This window comes from Cydia amplana, chromosome 23 (assembly GCF_948474715.1).
Source record: "Cydia amplana chromosome 23, ilCydAmpl1.1, whole genome shotgun sequence".
Taxonomy (NCBI): Eukaryota; Metazoa; Arthropoda; class Insecta; order Lepidoptera; family Tortricidae; genus Cydia; species Cydia amplana.
The window spans coordinates 3,517,228-3,545,113 of NC_086091.1; the positions used below are offsets into that span (position 1 = coordinate 3,517,228).

Here is a 27,886-nt window from a genome sequence, read left to right on the forward strand (position 1 = left end):
AAAAGACATTTATGAAGAAGTTAAAATGTAAGTGATGGAAATTAGACAGTAAGACCAATTTTAGTATGTTTGAAGTAAAAATATATTAATACTTTGTAAATTAAATAACTACCAATAATTATGAAATAAAAATTAACAGGTACTTATGTATAACGTTTTTTACTTAAACTTTTTACGTTAAAAATCTTTTGGAATTCTGTACCGATAGGGTAAAAACGGGACTGTCCGTCTGTCTGTCTGTCACCAGGCTGTATCTCATGAACTGTGATATTTTCACAGATGATGTATTTCTGTTGCTGCTATAACAAAACAACTAATACTATAAAAACAGAATAAAATTAATATTTAAGTGTGGCTCCAATAGAACTTAGTAGTAGTAGTAAACTCTTTATTGTACAAAAAGACATATTAAAAATAACCTACAAGTAGTGAGAAGTACAAAGGCGAACTTATCCCTATGAGGGATCTCTTCCAGTTAACCTTTGAGTAGATGAGAGGAGAAAGTGAAAAGAGGGTGACTTATACAACAAACGTGATTTTTTTCCGTTTTTTTGCGCAATGGTACGGAACTGGAAAGTCCCTCGCTGCGTCTGTCGTGTTGTTGTATGGGAGCCCCACTTAAATATTTATTTTGTTTTATTTTTAGTATTTGTTGTTATAGCGGCAACAGAGATACATCATTTGTGAAAATTTCAACTGTCTAGCTATCGCGGTTCATGAGATACAGCCTGATGACAGACGGACGGCCGGACAGCGAAGTCTTAGTAATGGTCCCGTTTTTTACCCTTTGGGTACGGAACCCTAAAAACTACAGGACGATCGACGTTCACGAGATACAGCCTGGTGACAGACAGACGGACAGTGGAGTCTTAGTAATAGGGTCCCGTTTTTACCCTTTGGGTACGGAACCCTAAAAATTATGGGCTGTTATTTTTATTACTAACGATCCACCTCAGCTTCGCACAGGCATCGCAAAAAAAATAACACAAAATTGATTACGCTATAAAATAGCTCTATTTTATAGCGTAATCAATTTTGTGTCGCAATTCTCACGCTATAAAATAGCTACATGATTATTTTTGAATTTACTGTTACGCTATAAAATAGCTATATGATTATTTTTGAATTTACTGTTGAAATGGACGCGTATTTGATTTTTGTATTATTACTATCACCGTGCATATCTTCGTATTACGGTCATAATATATATCCGGATCGTAACGTTGTATCATCACAAGAGAGCGAGTTCGAATATCCGGACTATAAATCCCATTCGGTATGGTTAAGACAAGATACTAAAAAAACTACGAAAACTAAAAAAACTAAAAAGACTAAGAAGCCTAAAAAGCCTACGCCTGATCAAGTAAAAGTGTACATTCCGACTCACTTGCCAAAAAATCCTTCTCTGAATTACACAGGTACCTGACACAGCGTGTAGGCGAACAACACGCGAACGCGAAGCGAAGCGATGCGGCGCGGGGTGAATCAATCCTTTGTGTCCTACGTGGGCGATCTCGTTGCGATCGCGAACGCCGTGGGCCCGCCCCGCCGCGCCGCGCCGCTTCGCGTTCCCGAGTTGTTCGCTTACGTCATAGAGAAAAAAATACATAGATTGCTCACTCCATACATCAGTTTTAGTACCAAAAAGACTATTAGCATCTAGCATCGAGTAGCGGAACTATCAGTACTGCTACTTGACAATAGATGTAGCACTGACCGGAAAGTCTTATGCTGTTGAGATAAGACTTTCCGGTCGGTGCTACATCTATTGTCAAGTAGCAATACTGATAGTTCCGCTACTCGATGCTAGATGTAGACACTGAAATTAATAGTCTAACTGATGTATGGAGTGAGCACTCTTGTCTTACTATATTTCTCTATGCTTACGTGACGCAGCGTAAGCACGCGTAATTTTCTGTTTCTTATGTATATCTTTCTTATATATATCGTAAGATACCAAAATATATATTACACAGCTTCGTTCTGTCAAATTGTACGTAAGATGCCGTATCTTACGGTAACTGCCGATATATTATCGCTCCATCTGTGACGGGCTTAAGACTGCTTTCTCATCCAACAAGAGCCCAACTTTCTTATTAAAATTCTACTTATACCTACGTGTACCGTTGAAGTTATTAATTAAATCTTGCTCATTAGTTTTCATAATGATTTGTAATGTGAAATCGCCTTTAGCGTACCAACATCGAAATACAATTTGTCTTTTGTTTTATGAGATAGAAATGCAAGATATTGTTTGCGATAGGAGAAACATAAAGGTGTAGGTACGTCTTGAGTGACGAGCGGAGCGTTGGGCCGGGCGGGCAGTGTGGCGATCAGCGGATCTTCCCGCTACACGTCTACTTAGATCTTAGAGCGTAAATAATTACACTAGAATTTTACGAATTTTTCACAGTTTTCGGTGTATTAAAAACGGAACAATATCAAGCAAATAAGACTGGAGAGAATACGTATCCGTGGATTGCTCGCGTTGTGCATTCCACTGACAAGGACTATCCTTACCTGTGCACGGCGGCGTGTATAGAAGACAGGATATTTGTTACTGCCGCTCGCTGTATTTACCAGTAAGTGCAGTATCGGCAAATTGAAAGACTGACTGAAGTTTGATCGCGTGACAAAGCTGTGATTTTATTACACGCGGAGTTCACACGCACACGTAATGGCTTAGTGCAGGGGTCACCAAATGGCGGACGGCGGCGCATGCGGACCGCGGTACCTATTAAAATTTTGCGCTTATTTAATAAACTCAAGGAGAAACGGACCGCGATGGTTATTTTATTTTAAGAACCGGACCCCTGATGAAGCGAATTGGTGACCCCTGGCTTAGTGGGTTGAGTCATTTACCGCTAACCCTCGATTCGTTTAATTGTGTGCGCGTCGTGTGTTCCATGTTCCATCACCATCGTCACGTCCTACGTAGTACGCTGCGTAATATATTCAGCAGAACCTTTAAAACTCGGTTAGTTTTTAGACTCCTTTTCAGTTTTCAGGGAATAATAAAACATTGTTTCTAGGGCAAAAGTGTCTTTAACAACTGTGATTAACCAAGGCGCCAGACTTCGTCCCATAGCCTTCGTGGTACCCTCGAAACCGACCAAACAGATGTTCGACGACATAGGCTTTATTGTCGTCAACAAAACTAACCACAAATGGAATGCAATTAAAGTGTTCGATAAACAGGACAACAAGACGTTCACGAGAACAGATAAGAATTACTTCTGGCTCAGTAAGATGGGTGAGATCACGGCTACTGCGGTAGGATTTGTCGATAGTGTAAGTTTTTTTTTATTTTGAGATACGCCCCGACCATACATATATAAAAAAAACATTATTTAATTGCTTAAATTGAAACCTTCTGTCATTTAAAAACTAGCATCACCTAATCATGATACCTATTCCCGTTTTAGGTAAGTAGTAAGTGAGTAAATATTCTTTATTTCACAAATAATTACCTATAAATTTTACATACCTACATTTAAAACTACAAAGACATTTTAAAGGATAATAGAACCAGGTAACAACAAACGGTCTTATCGCTAAAAAGCGATTTTTAGTATTTAATAAACTTAACCAAGACCTCAAAAATTTTCAGGATGAAAAACAACCTGGGACTTTGTATCAAGCAAATGTGTACATCAGCCCCTTTTTATGCCAGCATTTGTTCAATACAGACATTTTACATGACCCACTAGATTATAGTGATAATTATTTCGTGCCATGTTACCATACATGCGATCTTGTAGGAGGGTATAATAAGCCAGTTTGTATTAAACGACTAGCTGGGGAAGGACACGTCGTAATTGAAAAGAAAACTGAAAAACTTATAGGCATAGCCGCCTGGGGATGTTATTTCAAGAAAGAAGCAAGTCCGAAGGGGGTTCATTTACCCGTTGGTATGGCGCTACCAAATTCGGATAGTTTTCAAGAAGATTTGGGATGTGCGAGGAAGATTAAAAATGCGCTAATAACGAGTAAAACTTTTGCTAATCTATGCAATTAAATAACGGAGTTACACCAATATTTATTATTTAATTACATAATGGGTCCATAATATTGCAATATGTCCGAATAATCCCAATAAACTTTTAGGCCTAGTTTTAGGCCTGTTTTACTTTTAGATACATACTTATAACGAGTAAAACTTTTATAATTTATGCAAATAACGAAGTTAAACCAATATTTATAATTTAATTATGTACCTACATGGCTCCATAATATTAGAATATGTCCTGATAATCCAATAATCTCTTAGATTTAAAAGTTTATTGTGATTATTAGGACATATTCTAATATTATGGAGCCATGTACTTAGGTACATAATTAAATTATAAATATGGGTTTAACTTCGTTATTTGTATAAATTAGAAAAGTTTTACTCGTTATATGTATGTATCTAAAAGTAAAACAGGCCTAAAACTAGGCCTAGAAGTTTATTGGGGTTATCTAAAAGTAATTCAGAATACTTAAACGTAGGAAATTTGAACCGGAACTTTAATTTGATATATTTTTCGATATTTTACATATAGTTATGTAATTCGAGTAAATTAAATTGTTTAATAGATAAATAAAAAAACGTGTCATATTCTCGCATTTTCTTTTCTTACAAAATAATACTGGTACAAAAGTCTTAAATAACTTCTTAATATAAAATACTGGTAACACAGCTAATATCACGTAAAAACAAAAATTACAAAGTATTTTGTACTGTAATCTTAAGAATTTACAGTTTGTAGCTTTCTAGTAGAGCCCGACGGCTAATCCTATTGTCTATTGTTTGTTAAGTAAAACCGCACGTGCTACTTACCTGCAAAAAAAAGGGTCTTAACTATTCTATTTGGCACCTGAGCGCGGGCTTGTCCAACGCTCAAAAAACCAGTGTAGGTGCGCTCTGCTATAACGCGCCTTTGTTACGCATTTCGATGACACATTTTAGACTGGTTTTGTAGCGTTCGACTCGCCGGCACTCAGTATTCCGGTTACTGACCACACACATCCTAACAAAATATTTGTCCATTAGTCCATTTTGAATCTTATTACAATTTCCGTAGGAGTTGTAATTCAATTACCTGGGTAAAGTGAACGAACGATTTTTTATGCAGGTGGTTGTGGCACGTGGCACGAGTGGTTTTTCTTAACAATAGACAATAGGATTAGCCGTCAGGCTCTATTAGAAAGCTACAAACTATACCTACTATGTTACACTCCATATATATCGTGTGTTCCTTTTCCTGCCTATACGGACCATCACAATCAAAGTTTCTAACTTACAGTAGCAGTACTTATAGGTAGTAAAGTAAAGAAAGGGATATACATACTTACAGGGGCCGAGCCAAGGTGTCAATCTCTTGCGCTTCGTCATCGCCATCGAATCGCTTTGTGTCTCTCTATCACTCACATTAGTGTGACAGTTGCGTTGCGTTCGTTACGGAGCGTTAGCGATTGGCATTTTGTCTACCCTATTTGTCTGACAGACTCAATACACGTGTATCCCTAGCTTAAATGTAGGTGGTCAATAGTAATCAGAGTGCTTAAGTGTAAGGCCTGAGTGGACGCTCGGAGCGAAGCGTTCGGCGGGGCGTGCAGCGTGGCGTCGGGCTCACAAGTAATTTGAGCAGCGTGCACTAAGGCCGCTCCTATACGCTTGCATTTGTTTGACATGCACGCCGCACGTCCCGCCCCGCTGCACGCCCAACTCGAGCGTCCACTCAGGCCTTTTAGCGATTGGCTTTTGTCTACCCTATTTGTCTGACAGACACATCTACACGTGTATCCCTAGCTTAAATATTGGTGGTCAATGGTAATCAGAGTGCTTAAGTATAACTTCCCTACCGCTACAGCCGTAACAGCCATCGGAAAAGCCATTTCGATTTGGAATTTGTTCTGCAAAAAAAATACATTTTCCGTATCCGTCGTGGGCAAGAGACTATATCGCTATACCAAGTAGGTATACCATCGCTTTTAAGGACGTTTGATTCGTACTGCGCGAAGCCCTGTTTACCCTGTACGAGACTTTTGCTTACATAATACAAACTAAGTATTCAAATATATTATCTGGTCGATGATAACCGGGACCATAGGCGTCGGTCTTCACCCTCTCGTTTCTGTCCTATAAGATATTTGCTTACATTATAACTAACTAAACAAATATATTTGGTGGTCAATGATAGCCGGGAGGTCCGTAGGCGGTGGAGGGGCGGGATCCGAACCCGGTCAAAGAACCGCTAAAGTCTGAGGGTTGCTGGTAGTTGTAGCCTGAAATAGGTAGGTAAAGGTAGTATAAGATATCTAATAAGTATTAGTTTGACAAAACTGAAGATAAAAAAACATGCTGTCATTGCTGTCCCTTTCCTACCAAATCGAATAGCACGTTCTCTTTCGGCTATACCTAAAGTCTATTTTTTTATTCGGTAGACTAAAATGACATTTCATAGTATGAACATCATGTGTCATCTCATACTATGAAATGTCATTTTAGTCTACCGAATAAAAAAATAGACTTTATCTACCGATAGGTACTCTCGATGTTATTTTTACAATATTATGTTATATTTCGAAAGGATGGGCGAAGATCGGGCAGCCAAAAGGGCCGCCGTCCTGTTGGTTATCCTAAATATCGTTGGGCAGAACGGGTGGAGACAGAGCGCCTACCGCGAACCACGTCCGACGTGTTGCCTCTCTGTCGCACTTGTAAATTCGTACGTAAGTGTGACAGGGAGGTAACACGTCGAACGTGGTTCGCGGTAGGCCCTCAGATCTCCGTGAGCTCGGCGTTTGCGAAAGCTGGCGTGATACCGCTCTGGATCGAGCAAACTGGCGTGCTCTTGTGTGCGAGGCCAAGACTCGTTTTGGGTCATCGCGCCAGTCAAGTAAAGTTATTCTATATTCGTTGGCCACTCTGCCAAATGTAACGATTAAAGGCCACTTGCACCATCCCACTAACCCGGGGGTGCCCGGGGTTAACCCGTTAAACCGTTAACACAATGTCAAATTGTACTGGTAACCATCATGGTAACCGGCTTAGCCGGTTAACCCCGAGTTAGTGTTATGGTGCAAGTGGCGCTAAGAAGTAAGTCCTCACCTTGGTTCTGGTTCCTGGTAGGTTCGGGGTACCGCGCCTCGCCCTCGTACCTGACGTCAGCGTGGAAGCCGGTCTGCCAGTCAGCGTGGTATGTCACTGGAAATAATTAGCAATTTTGAGACACACATTACATACACTACTTTCTAAAATAGTACATTACGATAGAGTCTGTGCGGAAAGAAAAGAGTCGTGGAATATATGGGGCCCCATACATTCCACGACTTCTCTTTTCGAACAGAATCTACAAGTGCGAAAAATAGGAAATTCGCAACGAGTGGCGATAAATTAAAACAGGTTATAGTTCTTTGACGCTTGACGTCACGCTGCCCGCTCCGCTGAACGCTTGCCACTGAGGCCGTACACTTAAAACAACAAAAGAATAGCAGATTATTTTTCACCACACCAGCTCGGAAAGGCTTACTTTGCACTTCAAAAGCTGATAGCAAAGTTGCATTTTATTCACATGGGAGGCAAAGTAATCAAATGCAAATTTTGAGTTGTTTTCTTATGTTTGCTGGTGTAGAATTTACTTTTAAATGATGATTTTGGATGATAAATATTTAATAACATTCATTTGGATTGGATTTGATTTGGTTTGATTTTGTTTGATATTTTACATTTAATATTTGCTTCGGGTTGGTGTGGTGAAAAATTTTGTGTTTCACTCGGGGGCAAATTTTGTTTAACATTCGTGCTTTGAAACCCTCGCAACGCTCAAGATTCCATTTTTCGAACCACTCGCTATGCTCGTGGTTCAATTTTGGAATCTTTCGCTTGCTCGGGTATCAATATTAGCACGAGCGGTTAAACAACAACTTTGCCCCCTTGTATTATCTAACACCGAAAGTCAACCTTATTGTAAGGTAATACGTTACCAATTTGCGTGCGTCCGTCAGGCAGAGCCAGCCTGTATTCTCCTCTCACTACATTGCCATCTGAGCTCTCTCGTCTGCCGTAGTCGTGTCATTCCACGGTCTGTGTGTCATTCTAAATCCAACCTTAATGTAAGGTAATACGTTACCAATTTGCGTGCGTCCGTCAGGCAGAGCCACCCTGTATTCTCCTCTCACCACGTTGCCATCTGAACTCTCTCGTCTGCCGTAGTCGTTGCCAGATTGCGCGTCCTTCACGGAGTACCCGAACTCGTAGGACTTAGGCTGAAACAAGAATTACTAGTGAGTAGGGGGTATCCACTCCACGATTAAGTAGGGGGTCTTGAAACAAACAAGAATTACTAGTGAGTAATAGGGGGTATCCACTTCACGATTAAGTAGGGGACACAAGAATTACTAGTACTCACTAGTACTATTACTCAATAGGGGGTATATCCACTCCACGATTAAGTAGGGGGTCTTCAAACAAGAATTACTAGTGAGTAATAGGGGGTATCCGCTCTACGATTAAGTAGGGGGTCTTCAAACAAGAATTACTAGTGAGTAATAGGGGGTATGCACTCCACGATTAAGTAGGGGGTCTTCAAACAAGAATTACTAGTGAGTAATAGGGGGTATATCCACTCCACGATTAAGTAGGGGGTCTTCAAACAAGAATTACTAGTGAGTAATAGGGGGTATCCGCTCTACGATTAAGTAGGGGGTCTTCAAACAAGAATTACTAGTGAGTAATAGGGGGTATGCACTCCACGATTAAGTAGGGGGCCTTCAAACAAGAATTACTAGTGAGTAATAGGGGGTATGCACTCCACGATTAAGTAGGGGGTCTTCAAACAAGAATTACTAGTGAGTAATAGGGGGTATGCACTCCACGATTAAGTAGGGGGTCTTCAAACAAGAATTACTAGTGAGTAATAGGGGGTATCCACTCCAGGTCTTCAAACTAAGGCCGGCGGCCCGTGATTCGTAAGTGTCAGGCTCGGACCTCATCTATTATTATTGGCAAGGTGCGAAGTCGGTGGAGGGGGAAGTGGCGCTGATCGTCACAAACACAGGTAAACTTATGGAATGTCCGACATTAGTACCTACTAGGGCGTTTTTTAGGGTTCCGTAGCCAAATGGCAAAAAACGGAACCCTTATAGATTCGTCATGTCTGTCTGTCTGTCTGTCCGTATGTCCGTCTGTCCGTCGTCTGTCTGTCCGTCCGTATGTCACAGCCACTTTTCTCCGAAACTATAAGAACTATACTGTTGAAACTTGGTAAGTAGATGTATTCTGTGAACCGCATTAAGATTTTCACACAAAAATAGAAAAAAAACAATAAATTTTTGGGGTTCCCCATACTTCGAACTGAAACTCAAAAAATTTTTTTTCATCAAACCCATACGTGTGGGGTATCTGTCTGTGGTGGGGATAGGTCTTCAAAAATGATATTGAGGTTTCTAATATCATTTTTTTCTAAACTGAATAGTTTGCGCGAGAGACACTTCCAAAGTGGTAAAATGTGTCCCCCCCCCCCCTGTAACTTCTAAAATAAGAGAATGATAAAACTAAAAAAAATATATGATGTAATTACCATGTAAACTTCCACCGAAAATTGGTTTGAACGAGATCTAGTAAGTAGTTTTTTTTTTATACGTCATAAATCGCCTAAATACGGAACCCTTCATGGGCGAGTCCGACTCGCACTTGGCCGCTTTTTTTTTTGTTGTCCTCTACACTTTTTTTTCAAATTTGGGATTTTTTTATGTTATTTCTACTCAGAATCACGAGCTCTTTCTATCCTAATAGGAGAAAAAAAGTGTCCTAAGGTTTTTATTTCCATTCCGTCACCATTGTTCATAGACTTTGTATGGCGGTCGCGAAATGGAAAGATCGAAAAATGTATGGAAATGTTGGGACACTTTTTTTCTCCTATTAGGATAGAAAGAGCTCGTGATTCTGAGTAGAAATAACATAAAAAAATCCCAAATTTGAAAAAAAAAGTGTAGGGGACAACAAAAAAAAACGCCCACTAGCGGCAGCCGCTTGAACTAATTTTACTCCATAAGATTTAACGTAGAAAGTCCGACAAAATGAAGGCAGCACCAGTCGTGCACCTAGCGAAAAGCTTACAGAAGGAGTAGGTATATAGGTTATATTTTGTATTTTAAATTTTTGATAAAATAATAGGTAAATATATGTAGGTAGGTATATATTACCAAAATATTACGTTTTTATGTCGTAACAAATTACGACTTGACTTGGAAACAGTCCGGCCCGCAAAAAAGGAGTAGGAGAGACTTCGGAGACCTTACGATTAGGGTAAACGCACTTATAACTGCCGCGCGGTTTTCGCTGACATACCTTTTTTATTGTTTATGCTAAGATGTATTTTCTTAGATATGTACCTTGTAGGCTGTACCTAATTTGGTATTAAATAGGTAGCTATTACTAAGACCAAATACCAACCAACGAGATAAATATGTACTAGGTAAAAAACCTAAATTATGTGACACAAAAATATTCGTCTAGCCCGCTTTACTTGTACGAAGTATACACTATACCTACACAATACCTACACTCGTGTATATAGGCCTGTAAGATGACGAATAGGTATTCGTGATTGGTCGAAGTTGTCATTACGACTCCTTGATAAAGATAACCTACGGCGGGTCATTTCGCATGATTTGGAACAGAGGATGAGTAGAGTGGTTCCTTATCACTACATAGTATAAAACAAAGTCGCTTCCCGCTGTCTGTCTGTCTATCTGTATGCTTAGATCTTTAAAACTACGCAACGGATTTTGATGCGGTTTTTTTAAAGATAGAGTGAAAGAGGAAAGTTTATGTATAATTTGTTAACCCGTGCGAAGCCGGGGCGGCGATTTAATTTGGCAAAGCATTTCGTAAAGAACTTTCGTTAAGTGTGTCTGTATATGAACAAGGCCTGGTTTTGTCTCGGGGTTAGAAAATCAAATATCATTAAACCTCTCCGCTTTTTTTTTTATTCAAAAAAGCTTTGGGTCTTATGTTATTAGATACAACAAGAAAACCATAATAGGTAACTTTGGCAATATATTAATGTATGTTCAATACCTACCGGAATTTTTTGTATGGGAACGAAAACGGTATTTTTTCGTTCTTTGCTAATTATTTCATTTCTAATTGGGCAATCTGATAATACGAAGTCGTTACCTAAAAACACAACCGAGTCCTACATTTCGAGTATAAAATAATTCGAAAAATATGGTTATTTCGAAGTTTTTGCAAAAAAAACCGGTTCCGATCCCTGTAGGAAGTTAGTACTCTCATACCATGAGTTTAGAAAAAATCTTTAATACCACACCGTACGTTAGTACTTATGATTTTCATAAAAATACTAGGTATAAATGTGTAGGTGTATAGGTAATTAATCGTTGTAAGTACTTTAATCGTTGAAAGTTTTTTGCGTTTAATTATTTTTGTCATGTGTCTTTTATTATTTTACTCCATGCCTCTCTTATTCTACTATGATAGCGTGCGCAAACAATTATCATGTTAGTTGTCATGAACACGCGGATTCAGACGGTAAGTTCTATTTATTTTATTACGCAAATTTTATCTAGAATATAATACTTCAATTGAAATACCCATATAAAATTTATCAACCTCATGAATAAAACGAAATAAAAACTTGAAGGAATAGAGAAAATTAAGCTCTGGACAAGAAAATAATAAAAATTGTATTGATTAGCCTAGGCTCTAAGAAAACCAGAGGCCCGAGGATGCTTCCCTGTGGGACACTAACTTGTAGTTTGCTTTTTCAACTTTTGTCTGGTTGGTTGTGGGTAACTTCAAATATGGTTAACTTATTTCATGTCATGATACTCATGATGTATTTTCTCGATATTACTTAATTCTTTGTAATATTTATAATTGATTCCTAAGAGTGTTAAAACTATAATTTACTTATAAATTATCTTGACTACGTCTACGGAGTCAAATGCCTTCGACATTTCGAAAAGACAAAACAACAATTTCAAGGGGCGAAGTCCAATTTTATTATAGTTTACAGATTGGAATGTAACTACTTTGCAACCTTTCTTTTGGATTAATTATTTCTAATTTTACATTTCAGCTAATCATGAAGCTCGTTATTTTAATATCAAGTCTAGTCATCGTCCAAGCTGGAGTTACAAAGCGAGACGCCCAATGCGAAGGACCTCTTGTAAACGAAGTTCAACACAGCAAAGATGTACTTAAAACTGACCTCGACAGGCCATACCTTCTCACCACTGATTTCAGTAGTAACACGCTTTATTTCAGCTACACCATCAAAGGTGAGGAAGAAGGCTTCAAATCAGCCAAACTTAATTTAAACACTAAAGAATTCACTGATATAGATGGCGTCCCAAATGGCTTTGCTCAAGCGGTAGACGAAAGCACTCACGAGGTTTATATCGGTGGAAGTGATGGCATATATAAATATAAACCAAATGCAAACAAAGCTGATTTTTTTGGAGCAAACGGCACTGATATTTGGACGATATATTACAAGGATGTGCTTTACTTTTCTATTTTTCCATCTCAATTCCTGTACACCTTTGTTGACGGTGAAATAACAAGGTTCAAAGATCTGGAGGATACTCTAGTAGATAGTTTTCTCATTGACAATGAAAATACGCTGTTTTTCTCGAACAGTTCCGGTTTGTACAGTCAAAAAAAAGGCACGAAAAATGCGACTAATATATCTGGTGAAGATATACGCATTAGAGGACTGACTAAAAATAAAGATGGTGATGTCTATGCTTGCGTTCAAGATGGTATTTACACTGTGAATAAAACGCAGCATTCTTTAGAGAAATATGTGGATATTGATGATGCTTTTGGTGTGGCCTTTGACAATCAGAATAACTTGGTATACGCTGATGCGACAAATGTTGTGAGACTTACACCTTGCAATTGAATATAGTCTTTTAAATACCTACCTAATAAGTATACTTATTAAATTATTTGTCTTGTTATTACATTTATTAATAATAAGAAAATTAACTATGTATTTTGGTTTGCATACAACTGTCATTAGTTTCTGCCCAACGCCATTTCTTTTATTACTATCTTATGTGGACAACTTTAATTTTGTATACTCTTAACGAAGTAAAACTTCATTTGACCTTCCTGAATTATTATTTATTTAACTAAAGACATTTTATTCCATTAATCAAGAAACTAAATCCACATTGCAAATTAAAATTTTACAAAAGTTTGATCAAATTCTAACGCGTATAATAATAAGTCCCTAGCATGCTCATAAACTGTGACGAACAGAGGCCACAAGGGCACAACCGAATACAGTCACTAATATAAAGGAGCAAGGGTCACATTTCAATGTCGCAATACTTGATAAAGTTAGTAATTTACCAGATAATAGGGAAACATAAACACATGCATCAGTACTCGACGTGGAGTCAGACCAAATATACGTGATAATGAATTACATATTCGCGATTTTCCTGTTCTGCGTAGAAGCGAAAGTTACGAAGTATGTGTCGAACGTTCCTATTCGACAAATCGGCAGTAGATTCTACAGAGAAGAGTTACTGACAGACAAATTTCAAGACCCGAGGGAATTGACCTACGATTCTTCAAGCAGACATCTTTTCTTCACATATATGGATGATGAGTTGCAGAATTCTGGAAGAGGCCACGTCAACGTGGTAACGAAAGAGACCAAGAAGATAGTTGGGATAGCTAGAAACAAAGCTATAGGAGTTGATCTTGATACTGGTGATGTCTATTTTGGTTCAGACGATGGCTTATACAAATTCGATCCTGTGTTCAATAATGCTACATTAATAGGTCTGTATAACATTAACATAATGAAAATTGTGATTCGCAACAATGAAATATACGTCCTAGACGCAAACAACCATGGCATTTACAAAGTTAAAAACACTAGAAAAGCTAACAAAGTTGGCGAATGGAAAACAGTTATGGTATTTGATGTGGATTACAGCAACAACCTACATTTTGTGAATATCTGTGGACTTTTTTGCGTACCGAACGGCGCGGAGGAAGCAGTGAAGAATGAAAATTTGCCACTCGTTTACCATTTTCTAATAGACGAACAGAAAACTTTTGGAATTACCTTGGATTCTTTGTATGAAATAGATTGTCAGAATGGAACAGCAAGGAAAGTAGCGGATATAGATTTTTATATAAGAAGTATAACGTTCGGTGATTACGGTGATATATATTATTCGACCGATGTCGGTTTGTTTAGGTTGAAACCGATCAATCATTATGTTATGTTCGATATAAAAAGGTCGAGGACGTAAATATTAAAAAGTTTGATAAGGATTTAAGTCGTATTATTAAATTCATAAGACGTAGACTAAACAAACCTTTATTTATGTTGCAGTTAAATCCTACTTACAACAACATTCTCAATCTCAATTAAAATTACTTAGGAGTTTACCAATCGGTAAACTATAGGTACCTACAGGGTGGTATTCCACTTGTCCAATTTCTTGGTCCAATGTGTATTTGTGTCTCACATTTTGCTTAATGAGAGAGCGAGACGCAATGACATTAGACCAAGAAATTGGACAGGTGGAATACTTACCATCATCGCAGACATTTTTCCAATTAAGAAAACACTTATGTGTAATGTAATAACGTTGTAGGTTCAAGAATTGGGGCATTTACCTTACTGTTGTGCTTTTTTTCTGGTGCTGTAGTCAGTACGGGGCGTTTCGGCGATTATTATTAAGTATTTAAATACGTTTCAGAATTTTGCGACTTTCCGAGGCGCGGTTAGTAGAGTATTATTTATAGTATAGTATAGTATAGTATCGTTTATTGCAAACCATGGTACAATATAATAGATGTTACAATAGAAACAGATCACATGGCACCCTGGTAGGGTATGGCAATTATCCTTAAGACTACATTAACTAAATATAATATTTTTTAATTTTAATTTTAATATTATTTAGGTACTAAGCAGGGCCGTCTTAAACTATGCTGGGGCCCCTGGGCACATAAGAAGTTGGGCCCTTTTGGAAAGTAAAGAAAGCTAATTGGCCCCCTGAAGATGGGGGCCCTGCCTGGGCACGGGCCCCATGTGCCCTTATGGTAAAGACGGTAAATATGTAAGTAAGTCAACGATATTATATAACCTAGATAGGTTATACTCATACTTGAGGAGCACAAAAAATACTTCCATATTTATTTCTGTGCATACAAAGAAATCTGTTATTTTCAATTATTTTTTTCATTTCATCCATCTTTGTCACACTCGTTGTTAAACATAAGGTCGTCTCTTTCTCTTTCGGTGTGCGGGAGCTCGTTAGCACGTACACATTTCTCGCTTGTCCAGCCGCGACTAAAGGCAACTTGTCCAATTTGTCACAAGGTAAGCGCTTCAATTTTGGAACGCCTATAACCTATCTTGAGTTATAAATCATTGTAGGTAAGTATAAAAAGTAAATGACTCACAACTTCGTGGTCGTGCCCATGACCATGGTCATGTCCATGGTCATGTCCATGGTCATGTCCATGGTCATGTCCATGGTTGTTGTCCTCGTACTCGCCTCCGAAGCTGCTGGGCGGCAGGTAGCTGTTGCTTGGTGAGCTGAACCCTGAAAAATAAATCAATCATAAAATTTAATAGGTACGGTCAGGCGTGTCTCACTCCGCGATTTCGTCGCTTTGCTACAGGTAGCTAAAAGTACATCCGTTCCGGCCCCAATTTTGGGGAAAGCCATAAACCGCGCGTGGCGCTGTCGCCACCTAGCGGCCATATCTGTGCTGATCGTAACAGACGCGTTTTTAGGGTTCCGTACCCAAAGGGTAAAAACGGGACCCTATTACTAAGACTCCGCTGTCCGTCCGTCCGTCCGTCCGTCCGTCACCAGGCTGTATCTCACGAACCGTGATAGCTAGACAGTTGAAATTTTCACAGATGATGTATTTCTGTTGCCGCTATAACAACAAATACTAAAAACAGAATAAAATAAAGATTTAAGTGGGGCTCCCATACAACAAACGTGATTCTTGACCGAAGTTAAGCAACGTCGGGCGGGGTCAGTACTTGGATGGGTGACCGTTTTATTGCTTGTTTTTTTTGTTTGTTTTGCTCTATTTTTTGTTGATGGTGCGGAACCCTCCGTGCGCGAGTCCGACTCGCACTTGGCCGGTTTATTAGAGAGTGAGTCTTCTGTACTTAGTACTTACTATTATATTATTTATTATGTGGTACGGTGTATGTAATCCCATTAGTCTCCGCTCCACGTGACCGCCGCCCGCCATACACTTGGTTGGGACAAATGGGATGGGACTGATTTAGGTATGTGAAAACACGTCTATGAATACCATCTGTGCCCAGCGGAGACAAATGGGAATACGCGTAATAGAACTTTTATCCACTATGTGAGAGAGAGAGACGAGAGTATTAGAATATATTACGTACCTACCTACTAAAGTTAATACTACTTTTAATATGCTTTTAATACTAAAGTTACTAATTAAACCATTGTTAAAATCATAAAAATTTTGTGTTACCAATATAACGCTAACACTCTAGCTATATTTTATATTCTGAATAAAATACCTAAACATGACAAGATCAAATTAAATTAATATATTTTTATTTCAGCGTCCTCTATCGGCGAGTAGCACAACTTTAACAAACCAACTAATGGTGACAGCGTTTTTCAGCGAAATGTAGCCCTTTTTCCTTTGGCCGCGAGATGGAACGTGTAGCACTTTCATTTGCAAAAATTCAAAAATATTTATACAATGAATTTGTCTATTTTCTTTCCTTCATAAGTAGTAGGTAGAAAAACAAAAAATAAACTAGTACTGGTTGGTACACTCTTTAGTAGGTATACGTTTGGTACGCGCACGTAAAAAATTTGCTGCTAATTCTTGAATAGCAGCAGGCTGGTAGGTAGGTGTTACCTGTGTCTACCGGCGGCAGGTAGGTGTTGCTAATAGGGGTGTTGTAGCCGGAGTTCTGGAACGTGCTTCGACCGCGGTAGTTGTATCTGACTGCGGGCTCCAGGGTCGCGGGGAGCAGGTTCAGACAGTTAGGTAGTCTCCTGGTAGGTAGGTGTTACATGGGTGTTACCTGTGTCTACCGGCGGCAGGTAGGTATTGCTAGGGGCGTTGTAGCCGGAGTTCACGGAACGCGCTTCGGCCGCGGTTGTTGTATCTGCGGGCTCCAGGGTCGCGAGCAGCAGGTTCAGACAGTTAGGTAGTCTCCGGTTGGTAGGTTAGAGGTAGGTGTTACCTGTGTCTACCGGCGGCAGGTAGGTGTTGCTAGGGGTGTTGTAGCCGGAGTTCTGGAACGTGCTTCGACCGCGGTAGTTGTATCTGACTGCGGGCTCCAGGGTCGCGGGGAGTAGGTTCAGACAGTTAGGTAGTATCCTGGTAGGTAGGTGTTACCTGTGTCTACCGGCGGCAGGTAGGTATTGCTAGGGGCGTAGTAGCCGGAGTTCTGGAACGCGGTTCGGCCGCGGTAGTTGTATCTGCGGGCTCCAGGGTCGCGAGCAGCAGGTTCAGACAGTTAGGTAGTCTCCGGTTGGTAGGTAGAGGTAGGTGTTACCTGTGTCTACCGGCGGCAGGTAGGTGTTGCTAGTGCTAGGGGTGTTGTAGCCGGAGTTCTGGAACGTGCTTCGGCCGCGGTAGTTGTATCTGACTGCGGGCTCCAGGGTCGCGGGGAGCAGGTTCAGACAGTTAGGTACTTTAGGTAGTCTCCGGCTGGTAGGCAGGTGTTACCTGTGTCTACCGGCGGCAGGTAGGTGTTGCTAGGGGCGTTGTAGCCGGAGTTCTGGAACGTGCTTCGGCCGCGGTAGTTGTATCTGACCGGGGGCTCGCAGCTGGCCAGGGTCGCGAGGAGAAGCAGGTTCAGAGCCTAGAATAGAACGTCATATCATCATCATAATACATACCTAAGGGTACCATCGCCCACACTGTTAACTGTCGATCGGTTGGGTGGACCTTATTCCTTATTACAAAAAGCATATATTATAAGGTCCACCGATGGACAGTTAAGAGTGTTGCTGGTTGTAGGTACTATACCTAACTAAACAGAACTAACACAAGTATAGGTACTTAAGTAAAAACAAAATTAATCACTTAAAATAAATAAAATGCCCTATAACTCTATGGTCCTAAGTCGTGATCTGTAGATAGCAATGCTGATACGCTAAGCGAAATTTAGGCCACTAGGCCAGCCCTCTGGTCACCAAAAGGCTCTATTCCTCTATAAGGCGCTTTGCTAACTCAGGCAACAGGTCCCCACTCCCCACGGGCCCACGGCGGCCCCAGGGTTTCAACTTTGAACCCTAAACTTCGCAAATACCTATGTAGTTACTCTACTAACAAGGTCACGTAACCTATACATAGGCTACATATTTATAGCACAGAATAAATAATATACCTACATATAGTATATTAGGTAGATAGGCACTTAAAAAAACTTCACCATAATGATTAACTCACCCCGTAATCTGGTAAAACCAAACATGAAGTCTAAAATTACCTAACAATAACTAGTATTTTTCTCATTTACATTGAAATTGCTAACAAACAAATGTTAGTAATTTCAGAATGTAAATGATTTTTTTACTGTAGGTAACTGCTACGTAAAAAGCCGTACCTATAAGTGCCTATACTTACATTTCATTTTGTTTCAATACAATTCAATATCAATAAAAACAGCAAATCACTATTGCGGAACCAGCAGCTACTTGCATAAACACAGGGAAATACCTATCAACAAAACGTCCAAAATGTAAAAATAGTAAGTAGTTTGTGTTGCAAGGGATCAAAATAATATATTTCCATCAAGGGCGTACATTGAATCCTGAATGAAGCGATCCCGAACGTAGTGAGGGATTCTAAAGTAGAATCATCGTAATGAGGGATTCAAGTGTTAACGCTCAAGACGAAATAATTTTGATACCGTGTGACACATACTGCTTTTCACATCGACTATGACGAAAATAAAAAAATCTTAGTGTTGACACAATCTGATGCTTAAACAGATTATTTAAGCTAAAAAAATAATGTGCAAAAAAATTTAAAAATAGTGAGTTAGAACAGAAAAGTGTTACTTTGATCCCTCCTAGCAGGGGGAAAAGTGCCAATTTGATCACTTCTAGCAGGGAAGAAAAAGCTCTTTTCCGAATAGGTGGTGTAAAAAAAAAAATTTTGTTGAATATAAATTAAGCTAGGTAATACTTCAATTCTATTGAAACTACATAATGAAGTGGCTTTTTTCCAAAAATCTATACTTAAGAACTTACTAAGTATGTATTTTTACTGTTTCGCAGGCATTTTAACATCCTTTCTATACATGAACTCATTGATTAATGTACTAAATATAGCTAAGTATGCCACTGACCAAATATAATTAAGTAAAACCTTTTGTTCACGTCATTGTATTTACAATTATAATAGTGTTGCATAATATGCTTTTATGTGACGCGAAAGCTGACAAATTAAGTCACATTTCATTGTTTCTAAACATCCGAAATAGTTATCTTTAAACTCAATAATGCTCAGTCATTTCCTAAAATCGGATAGGGCCGGTCTATTTCAGTGAGAGTACCTAATTACCTATTGCAAAATTTGCAAATGGGTTTAACTTATTTACATTAAAATAGGTATATGATTTGGGTGTAGGTATAGGTATAATAAATAATAGCAACATAAGTACATAGTTTAGAAGCCAAAATTGACAAACCTCACACCTCACACGTCTGACACCTCAAAGACAGAGCTTTGAGGTAATAGTTATTTGTACAACAAGAGATCAAAGTTTGATATTTCTTCGAGTGCTTATTTTGAGTCCCGTGCTAGCGAAAGATTTAATAGTAGATTCACGAGCGTAGCGAGATGTAAATAACTTTGATCTCGTGTAGTTCACAAAACTTTTCACCTCAGCAGTGAGAACATATTAGAGAACCCGAAAAATGTATTCTTTCTTCATCACTTACCTCTATTCACTCATGTTTTCTTAAGATATACCAACAATTAAGTTTTCACCTCAGCAGCTCGAACAAGGGTACTTTGCTACTTAAAAACAGTGAGCAAAATAGCATTTTGCTCACTGAACGAGCAAAATCGCATTTTGTTCATTTTGTCTCTCTCAGTGAGCAAAATGCGATTTTGCTCACTGTTTTTAAGTAGCAAAGTACCCTTGTTCGAGCTGCTGAGGTGAAAAATAATGATCTATCCTCGTAAGACCCATTTGCCTATTTTAGGGCGAAAATATGTAGTCATAATTGCCCATAGGTATATCAGGTTTTTATTAAGCCCAATCAGACCTTATAATATCGGCGCCTGAAATTTTAAAAAGGTGTCCTACTATTTTCAACTTTTCAAGACACTGGTTCGTTATTTAAGTTGCCCTAGAAGTAAAATAGACCTTACGAGGCTATAATAATAAGTCCTGTGTAGGGCTTCCAATACCGGGATCCCGGTATTTCGGGATCCCGGGATCCCGTCTTTTTAAACGCATTTTTCAATACCGGTATTTTTAAAGGCAATACCGGGATCCCGGTATTTTAAAAAATGAGGGAAATGCGCAGTATCAACCCTTAAATCCATTATGTTCGGCAGTATCAAAAAGCTTAGTAAACGTCAGACGCATCTAGAGTTAGACCAAGAAAAGTCTGCAACAATTTTGATAGCAAGCGCAGCTTCTGTGAAATTATGACGTACAAATAACACTTGCACTGCGTACTGCGTATGCTATCAAAATCGTTGCAGACTTTACTTGGTCTAACTCTAACTGGTCTCTAGCCCGCATTTTATTATTGAAACAAGATCGTTGCCTAATGCGTCAGATAAATATTTGGTGGTTGGTGGTGGATGAATCCTGAAGTTATGTGAGTGATGAATATGATGATAGTGACATTAACATTAACATCATTAGTTCTTATAATTTTATTAAATAATAAAACGAAAGAGCAAGGATAACTGTAATAATGGCAAACCAATTTGACGGAAATTTGAAAAAATGTTGTCTGGTTGGTTAAGTTGGACTACAAATGTGACTGGTGAGGTGAAGTCAACAAATTGGATCAAATTATTGCCAATCTGGAGTGTGAAATAAAATTATTGCAGATGGCGGCATTGATTGTTTATTGTCGTAATAGCTTTTAGGACATATCTGGTATTCCAGTGAGCCTTTCTAATTCCCCTTTTTTGTAAAACTATATATTTTTAAGCGATTCATATCCAATACCGGGATCCCTGGATCCCGGTATTGATGAAGACAGTTTCGGTATTAATACCGGTATTGTGAGAAGTCCGGTATTTGGAAGCCCTAGTCCTGTGACATAGGTATGGTCACAGGATTATTTATATTTAAGTATTATACAACACATCTTTGTATTTGCATCTCACATTTTGCTTAAGCCCCATTGGTGTTAAATAATTTTTTTCTACTCGTCGACTGCAATGCTTGAATTAAGACTTCGTATACCAAAGTGAAATCGCATACTTTTTTCACTATGGGACCCCAACTCAACTATAATATTCATTTCGATACTGTTTAGGCAAATATTATATTCATTTTATCAGTATGAAGGTATCGCGCGCGGCTGCTCGCGCATCTTAGCTGTTTTTTTACCTACATATATGATTCTTCTACTAGTTTTCAGTATTTTTTTTTGTTGACTCGTTGAAAAAGTATTGTATACAATAGTGATATAATCAAGCTTTTCAATCTCGTACCTTCCTTAGGCAACTCAGCAAGCTTCGTTGCCTAAACACGGTACTCGACTGAAAAGCTCTCCATTATATCACGATTGTATAAAATACTATTAATCTACCTTTATATACATAAGTATCTACTAAAAACAGGATGCAAGTTCGCAGAGGTCATTATTAACTCATTGATATTGTTAGGTATGTCTTGAGGTCATCTTCTCAAAAGATAACTTAATATCAAATACACCTATTTCCCGAGATCTAACAAACATTGAAAGACAATGATCCGATCACGTCTCATTTCCATAGATTATTTCGCATTTTAATTGGTATTCCTATCCATACAAATTTATACCTTATGCTACTTGAATTAGAGCTTAAAACGTGTCTTTCGCTGCTTACAACTCTCAATCTAAAGAATGAAGTAAGCGCCAAGCATTTGTAGGAGTGATACGCCGTTTTGTATAAGTAAGTTTAGCATACAATAGTTTCATTGTGATCCCTTTGTTATACAATTTAGTGTAGGATTACATGGAAATATGAATTACGGAAATTGATATACATGATGAGATCTCATTTTAGTTCAAAAAAGACGCAGGTAAAGACTTACTTTAGTGTCAGGCACGGTAGTGCAAATAGTGCAATGGCCAAGTCCCGAAGACTTTACTGCAGGTTCTGATTATTTTGACCAAGTAGGATTTTGTTATTATATTCGTTTTCTTTCGTTGGTTTTATAAGTACACCATACGATAAATAAATAAGTGTACGAATTTTTAGCAAAAATATTTCTTAAATGAAAATAATACACTACCTAATCGATCATACTAAAAAACAGTTCGCTTAAAAAACATAATACGTACAAATACTTTCTTAGATAAAATAATATGAAAGTAAATATGTATATGACTTAATCTGATTTGTTTTGTAATTAATGCATTTTATAATAAAAAGTAATTACATATTTTGATGAAAATCGATGTAAGTACCTATTTGTTGTGGGTTTTTAAATGGGTACTAAAATAATATGACATACATACATTTATTTACGACTGTTTTTTTTATTTTATTTTTATATGTAAGTAACTGTTCTTTCGCGGCTTACTATGAAAATGGATTTATGTAGATTAAACTTGTGGCCATGTGAACCGCTCCAGCAAATCGCCGATGCGAATGGTCCGCGCTGTAATATTAGGGCCCATTGCGTCAAGTCAAACCATTAGAATGCTGCGTTGTACATGTATCCTAGATTCTGGAACATAGTTGAGTAAAATTTGTCATTCTTGTGCATTAGAATTGAATCTTAATATTTGCCAAGACTTATGGTTGAGTTGAGAACTTGAGACTTATGACAATGTCTTACTTATTTCATTTTAGATTATTAGATAGTTGTAAATAGGTATTATATAATTATTACTAACGTCAATAACAAATTATATGTCACTCAAAATAATAAAATTAAATATTCATGCTTACAGCTTATGTCAAAAATATCAATAGGAATTGGGTATATTATATAATTTGTTTAATTAAAACTGATTTTTAAAGTTGAAAATTGAGTCATATGACCAAAAAATATACTAAACTACAAATAATTACATTTCATCTTCCAAAAAGTCATTAAAATTATGATAGCATTGTTAATTAAAAACTCACATAGATCCAAACATGAACGCTGAAAACAATACACTTTTTTTTGGGCAGTCGTGTAAAAAGTCCTTCAATTGCTTATTAAATAGCGTTTCTGATGTTTGCAATTTAAGGTCGTCGTCGTCGCCGATTTAATTGTAATCATTTGATTGCCATCATGTTTAGGCTTGATTTGTGTAGCTTTATCCTTCACTTTCCTATTTTTATTGCCGCTATTATTTTAATAATTATCTGACAACAAACGATTAGTTATCACGCTACAGTAGGTATTGTGAAACGGCCGACATACATGTTATTATATGTTATATGTTATTATGGCAATTGAACGGAATATAATGACATAAATATGTGCGGTCTGTGAAATGCGTCCAATGTCGCATGTGATGTAATGTAGAAATTCGGAGGCATATGGGTGATGTGGGTTATCGCAAATGATTAGTAAATCAGGGTTAAATTGATGGGTTTTGTATATTTCTCCCTTGCCTTGTGGAAAAAATGTTTTATATAGAAATGCATGGATGAATTTTTTGAGAAATACGTCCAATACCTGAATTTTTGCCCTACAGTGGGATACTTTATTTGGGAGTGCGATCTTAATTACTTTTTGAAATTGCTATTTTTTGATTGTTTTTTTTTTTAATAATATAAAATAAACGTCTTATACTGGATAAGACGAAGGGAATGCTTGCCTATAGTTTTCATTTCTATACTAGCAATGAAATTTTGCATACATCAATCAGTTTCTTTGTGAAAATTACTTTACATTACAGAAATAAATACCTCGGATATTCAAGAAAATCTCGTGAAACCAAATTTTTATTAACTAGCTACATATTACTAGGATATTCTAATCTAGTTTCAAGTGCATACTAAAATCTCATTCCGGGTATACTTTGCGCGGTAATATGAAGTAATAGTAATACGAATTTGATTTAGTTTTTATTATCCGTTGCGAATCGGATCATTATAGACGTAATCTAATACGTATGCGTGGATACGCTACTTGAGATAAGTAGATATGGTTGATTAAGAAAGAGATATTTTAGAAGTATCTTCACTAAGATAATTACACAAAATATGTTGCACCGGAAGGGGACATTATATAACTAATAATTATATTATTACATCATACACTTTAACGTCATGAAAATAACATTTTAACTAGGTACTCAATATGCTAGATAATATAGATACTTAGACAAATTAGACAATACATATGGTTTTGATGACTATTTAAAATTGATTAAGTAATATTGTATTAGATATAAGGTTTTTTTTGTTAGTAAGTATTTTGATTAAAATAAAACTTTGAGTCACACGGTGTACAATTAAGTAATGAGAAATAATAATTAAATCTAAAACGAAAGTAAAACAGAGTAAGAATATATTTTCATAATACGAGGTAGGTACTTACATGAGCTGTGTCACGTATTATTTTAAATTTTAAATACTCTATTAACTTACTTTAAAAAACGCCATCTCGAAGATTATTGTTGTATTGAATTCTGAAACAAACATCTTATTTTTAATAATGTCAATTAAAAAAAATTGTAGGTATACCAGTTTATAAAAAAACTTGTACTTGTGTACTTTTAAACTCTTTAAATCAGTGTTTTTCACTCGACTTGGCCAGTGCACTTTCTTGCGTTCTACTAATAACGCCAAAGTAAGTATTATTGTTTTTTTTTTGTATATTAACATTAGGAGATGGAACTAAACTATGGAATTAGATTTCGAATGCCACACATTATTTTACAAGTCATTATGAAAAATAGATGATACATATTGCATACCCAGCACGTTTCAATTACTAATTGAAAAAAGTAATGCACTAAGTCGGAACTTGGAACAAACATAATTAAATGAACCAACGGTCATATTACGTATATTCAATTAAATCGCAAAGCATAACAGTCGTAATGAAGTGTAATAAGTCGCAACAGAAAATGACGCAAATGTCATAATCTGACGACGAAGTGCTAACTGCGTTTACTAAATGCGCGCCACTACTGTTCTAATGTTCTAATTAAGCTACATCTGTTGTGGTTTAGTGTGGCAGTATGTATAAGATGAAGTCGTGGTTAAGTAATAAAACTCACTTTGGCACTTTTGTTGATTTAGGTAAGCCCTTACTTTGATTATTGAAGTATTGCCTACCAGACGTTAGGTTAAATAATACATGTATACATGTACTACCTTACCTCCCATACCTAAGCCACAGTATTCAAAATGTACATATTTTTAAGTCATAGCCGTTGTGTTATACTTATATTATAATTTTTGGTCCTTCAAGCCGGATTTTGAAGTGCACTCTTTTTACACAGGGACCATAAATATGGGACCAGATGTCTTAGAGTTAGACCAAGAAAAGTCTGCAGCGATTTTGATAACCCACGCAGTGCAAATGTTATTTTAAACGTCAAACTTCTATGAAATTATGACGTATAAAGAACACTTGCACTGCGTGGGCTATCAAAATCGATGCAGACTTTTCTTGGTCGAACTCTAATCGGTTTTGTCAGGCAGATGAATATGGCAGGACGCCCAGACGTGTCTGCGGACAGATCATTGGCTGATACATCTGTACGTACTTATATTTTTAGCCATAACTTGACCAGTTTTAAATAGTAGTTATCATCTAAATGACCACGTTAGCTTGAATTCGTAACTCTAGATTATCTAAATGGATACCCCCGTGGGTACGTTTTCCCATACAAGAAGGTGGACGGGAGCTTCCCACGCTGGGAAAGCTAGATTTATATCTATGATGTTAACTCGGATGCAATCATGGTCTCTTTACAATCGTTTTTTTTTCTATAGGTATTTAAAAAAATACATTATCATCAACATAAATATTATTCAGGAAATGATTATATTAGAACATAATATTATTAGGTATTTAGTAATATTGTTACAATTGTTCTTCAATCAATTCTGGTGGGCCCGATTTTAGGTACCTAATTTAAATTTAGACGAAAATAATGTTATAAACCCTAGGTGGGTAGTTGTCGTATCACCATAACAACTGTATTAATTTATATTATGTTGATTTATACCGGGTGCCCCTGAAGAAAGGATCAAAAATATGGATCAACTCGCAAATGAGATGTGGATTTTTTTAAATGTCTTTTAAGGTCATAATTTTATGTTAGTACTGTTAGTAGGTTCATAGGTAGTAAAGCTTATATTTTTCTAGAATTAGAATAATTTCAATGTGTAAAACTAACTATTATATAATAATTATTAATTAACGAAATAAAATAGAATATTTCCTTATTATAAACTTTAACATTGAGTTTTGATAATTTTTACATTATTAGGTATATTTATTAATGTAACTCCATTCAATCATAAATAATGACTTAAATTTCAATAGTATGTACACTACATACTAAGTTTCTCACTAATTTTATTCGGTAATTACTTCAAAAACTAGACAAACCTTTTTAAAAACACAACTAAACGCACTAAAAGAAAAAAAACAATCCCGATTTTCGCGCGCAAATCTCGTGCGTCCAAAACGCGCGTTCTCCGTTCCAAATTCAAATTGCAACTGATCTACATAGCGCAGAGATGTTTTATATAGAGCCATCACGGGCCATCATTTGTGGTTTAACTTTATTTTTGTGGCCTCGGTAAGTAAGGGCCTGATGAATCTGATGCTAATAGAGATGCAATAAGTAAGTAGGTATACTGGCAGTTGTATTGTAAGTACCTACTGTTAGTCTGCTTGAAAAACAAATGGAAATATTTATGACTTCAAAAGACCGTCGTCGTGTCGCTTGTTAATTTTTCTTGAACTTGGCTTGACACTTTATGTTCAATTGATAAAATGCTTGAAGTCCAGGAGTCATCGAAATTATGCAGGTAATGTAAGAAAAATAACATGATTTAGATTCTAATCGAAGGAAAACATCGTGAGGAAACCTGCATACATCTGCGAAGATATTCAAAGGTGTATGTGAAGTCCCCAATCCGCATTGGGCTAGCGTGGGGACTAAGGTGAGTTCGACTAAGATCGGACACCGGGCTTTTTTTTAATGCTGGCAAGGTGATGCAATGCCCGGGACAAAACAACGCATTGCATCACCTTGCCAGCATTAAAAAAAAGCCCCGCAACAGGCAGAAATTTGAATCATACGATCTTACCCGGTGTCCGATCTTAGTCGAACTCACCTTATAGCCCAAGCCCTCTCACGCATGAGGGGAGGCCTGTGCCCAGAATTGGGACGTATGTAGGCTCAAATTATTATTAAATTCAAATCCCAGCAGACACATGTATTTGATGGCTTCCATAATTGCAAATGGTGACTGTATTGTATTATAGACAACATAAAAAGTAACGGATCAAATTCTAGAAATATTGAAAAATTAATGACGCACTCGTAGTTAGGACTTAACTAAAAATTTCTTTCAAGATCGTTCCATAGCACTTAAACTTACGTCTTAATTTTCGGTGGCATAGGTACATTCATAATACAATAACTTCGTTGTCGGGACGGAATATGAATCCTTCATAAAAAGAACATCCCTTGAAAAATGGTCCAAACCATACTCACA

At 37.4% G+C, this 27,886-nt stretch overlaps 4 protein-coding genes across 4 annotated transcripts; 3 read left to right on the top strand and 1 right to left on the bottom strand.

Moving 5' to 3' along the window:
* The first annotated feature begins 11 nt into the window (after positions 1–11).
* Positions 12–4,018, top strand: LOC134658594 (uncharacterized). The gene is made up of 4 exons (XM_063514247.1): positions 12–27; positions 2,414–2,582; positions 3,033–3,291; positions 3,611–4,018. Exons 1-4 carry the CDS (start codon positions 12–14, stop codon positions 4,016–4,018), a joined length of 852 nt encoding a protein of 283 aa, XP_063370317.1.
* Positions 4,019–6,127: 2,109 nt separating this feature from the next.
* Positions 6,128–24,827, bottom strand: LOC134658690 (pro-resilin-like). Its single transcript, XM_063514345.1, has 6 exons — positions 24,791–24,827; positions 17,735–17,870; positions 15,452–15,594; positions 8,118–8,253; positions 7,097–7,192; positions 6,128–6,270 (listed from the first exon to the last, which is right to left on the bottom strand). The coding sequence occupies exons 1-6, from the start codon at positions 24,803–24,805 to the stop codon at positions 6,176–6,178; spliced, it is 621 nt and encodes a 206-aa protein (XP_063370415.1). The 5' UTR covers positions 24,806–24,827; the 3' UTR covers positions 6,128–6,175.
* On the top strand, positions 11,498–12,946 carry LOC134658681 (ommochrome-binding protein-like). The gene is made up of 2 exons (XM_063514334.1): positions 11,498–11,539; positions 12,090–12,946. Exons 1-2 carry the CDS (start codon positions 11,507–11,509, stop codon positions 12,915–12,917), a joined length of 861 nt encoding a protein of 286 aa, XP_063370404.1. The 5' UTR covers positions 11,498–11,506; the 3' UTR covers positions 12,918–12,946.
* Positions 13,184–14,311, top strand: LOC134658778 (uncharacterized). The gene has a single exon (XM_063514415.1). The coding sequence runs from the start codon at positions 13,441–13,443 to the stop codon at positions 14,287–14,289; it is 849 nt and encodes a 282-aa protein (XP_063370485.1). The 5' UTR covers positions 13,184–13,440; the 3' UTR covers positions 14,290–14,311.
* Positions 24,828–27,886: the final 3,059 nt, after the last annotated feature.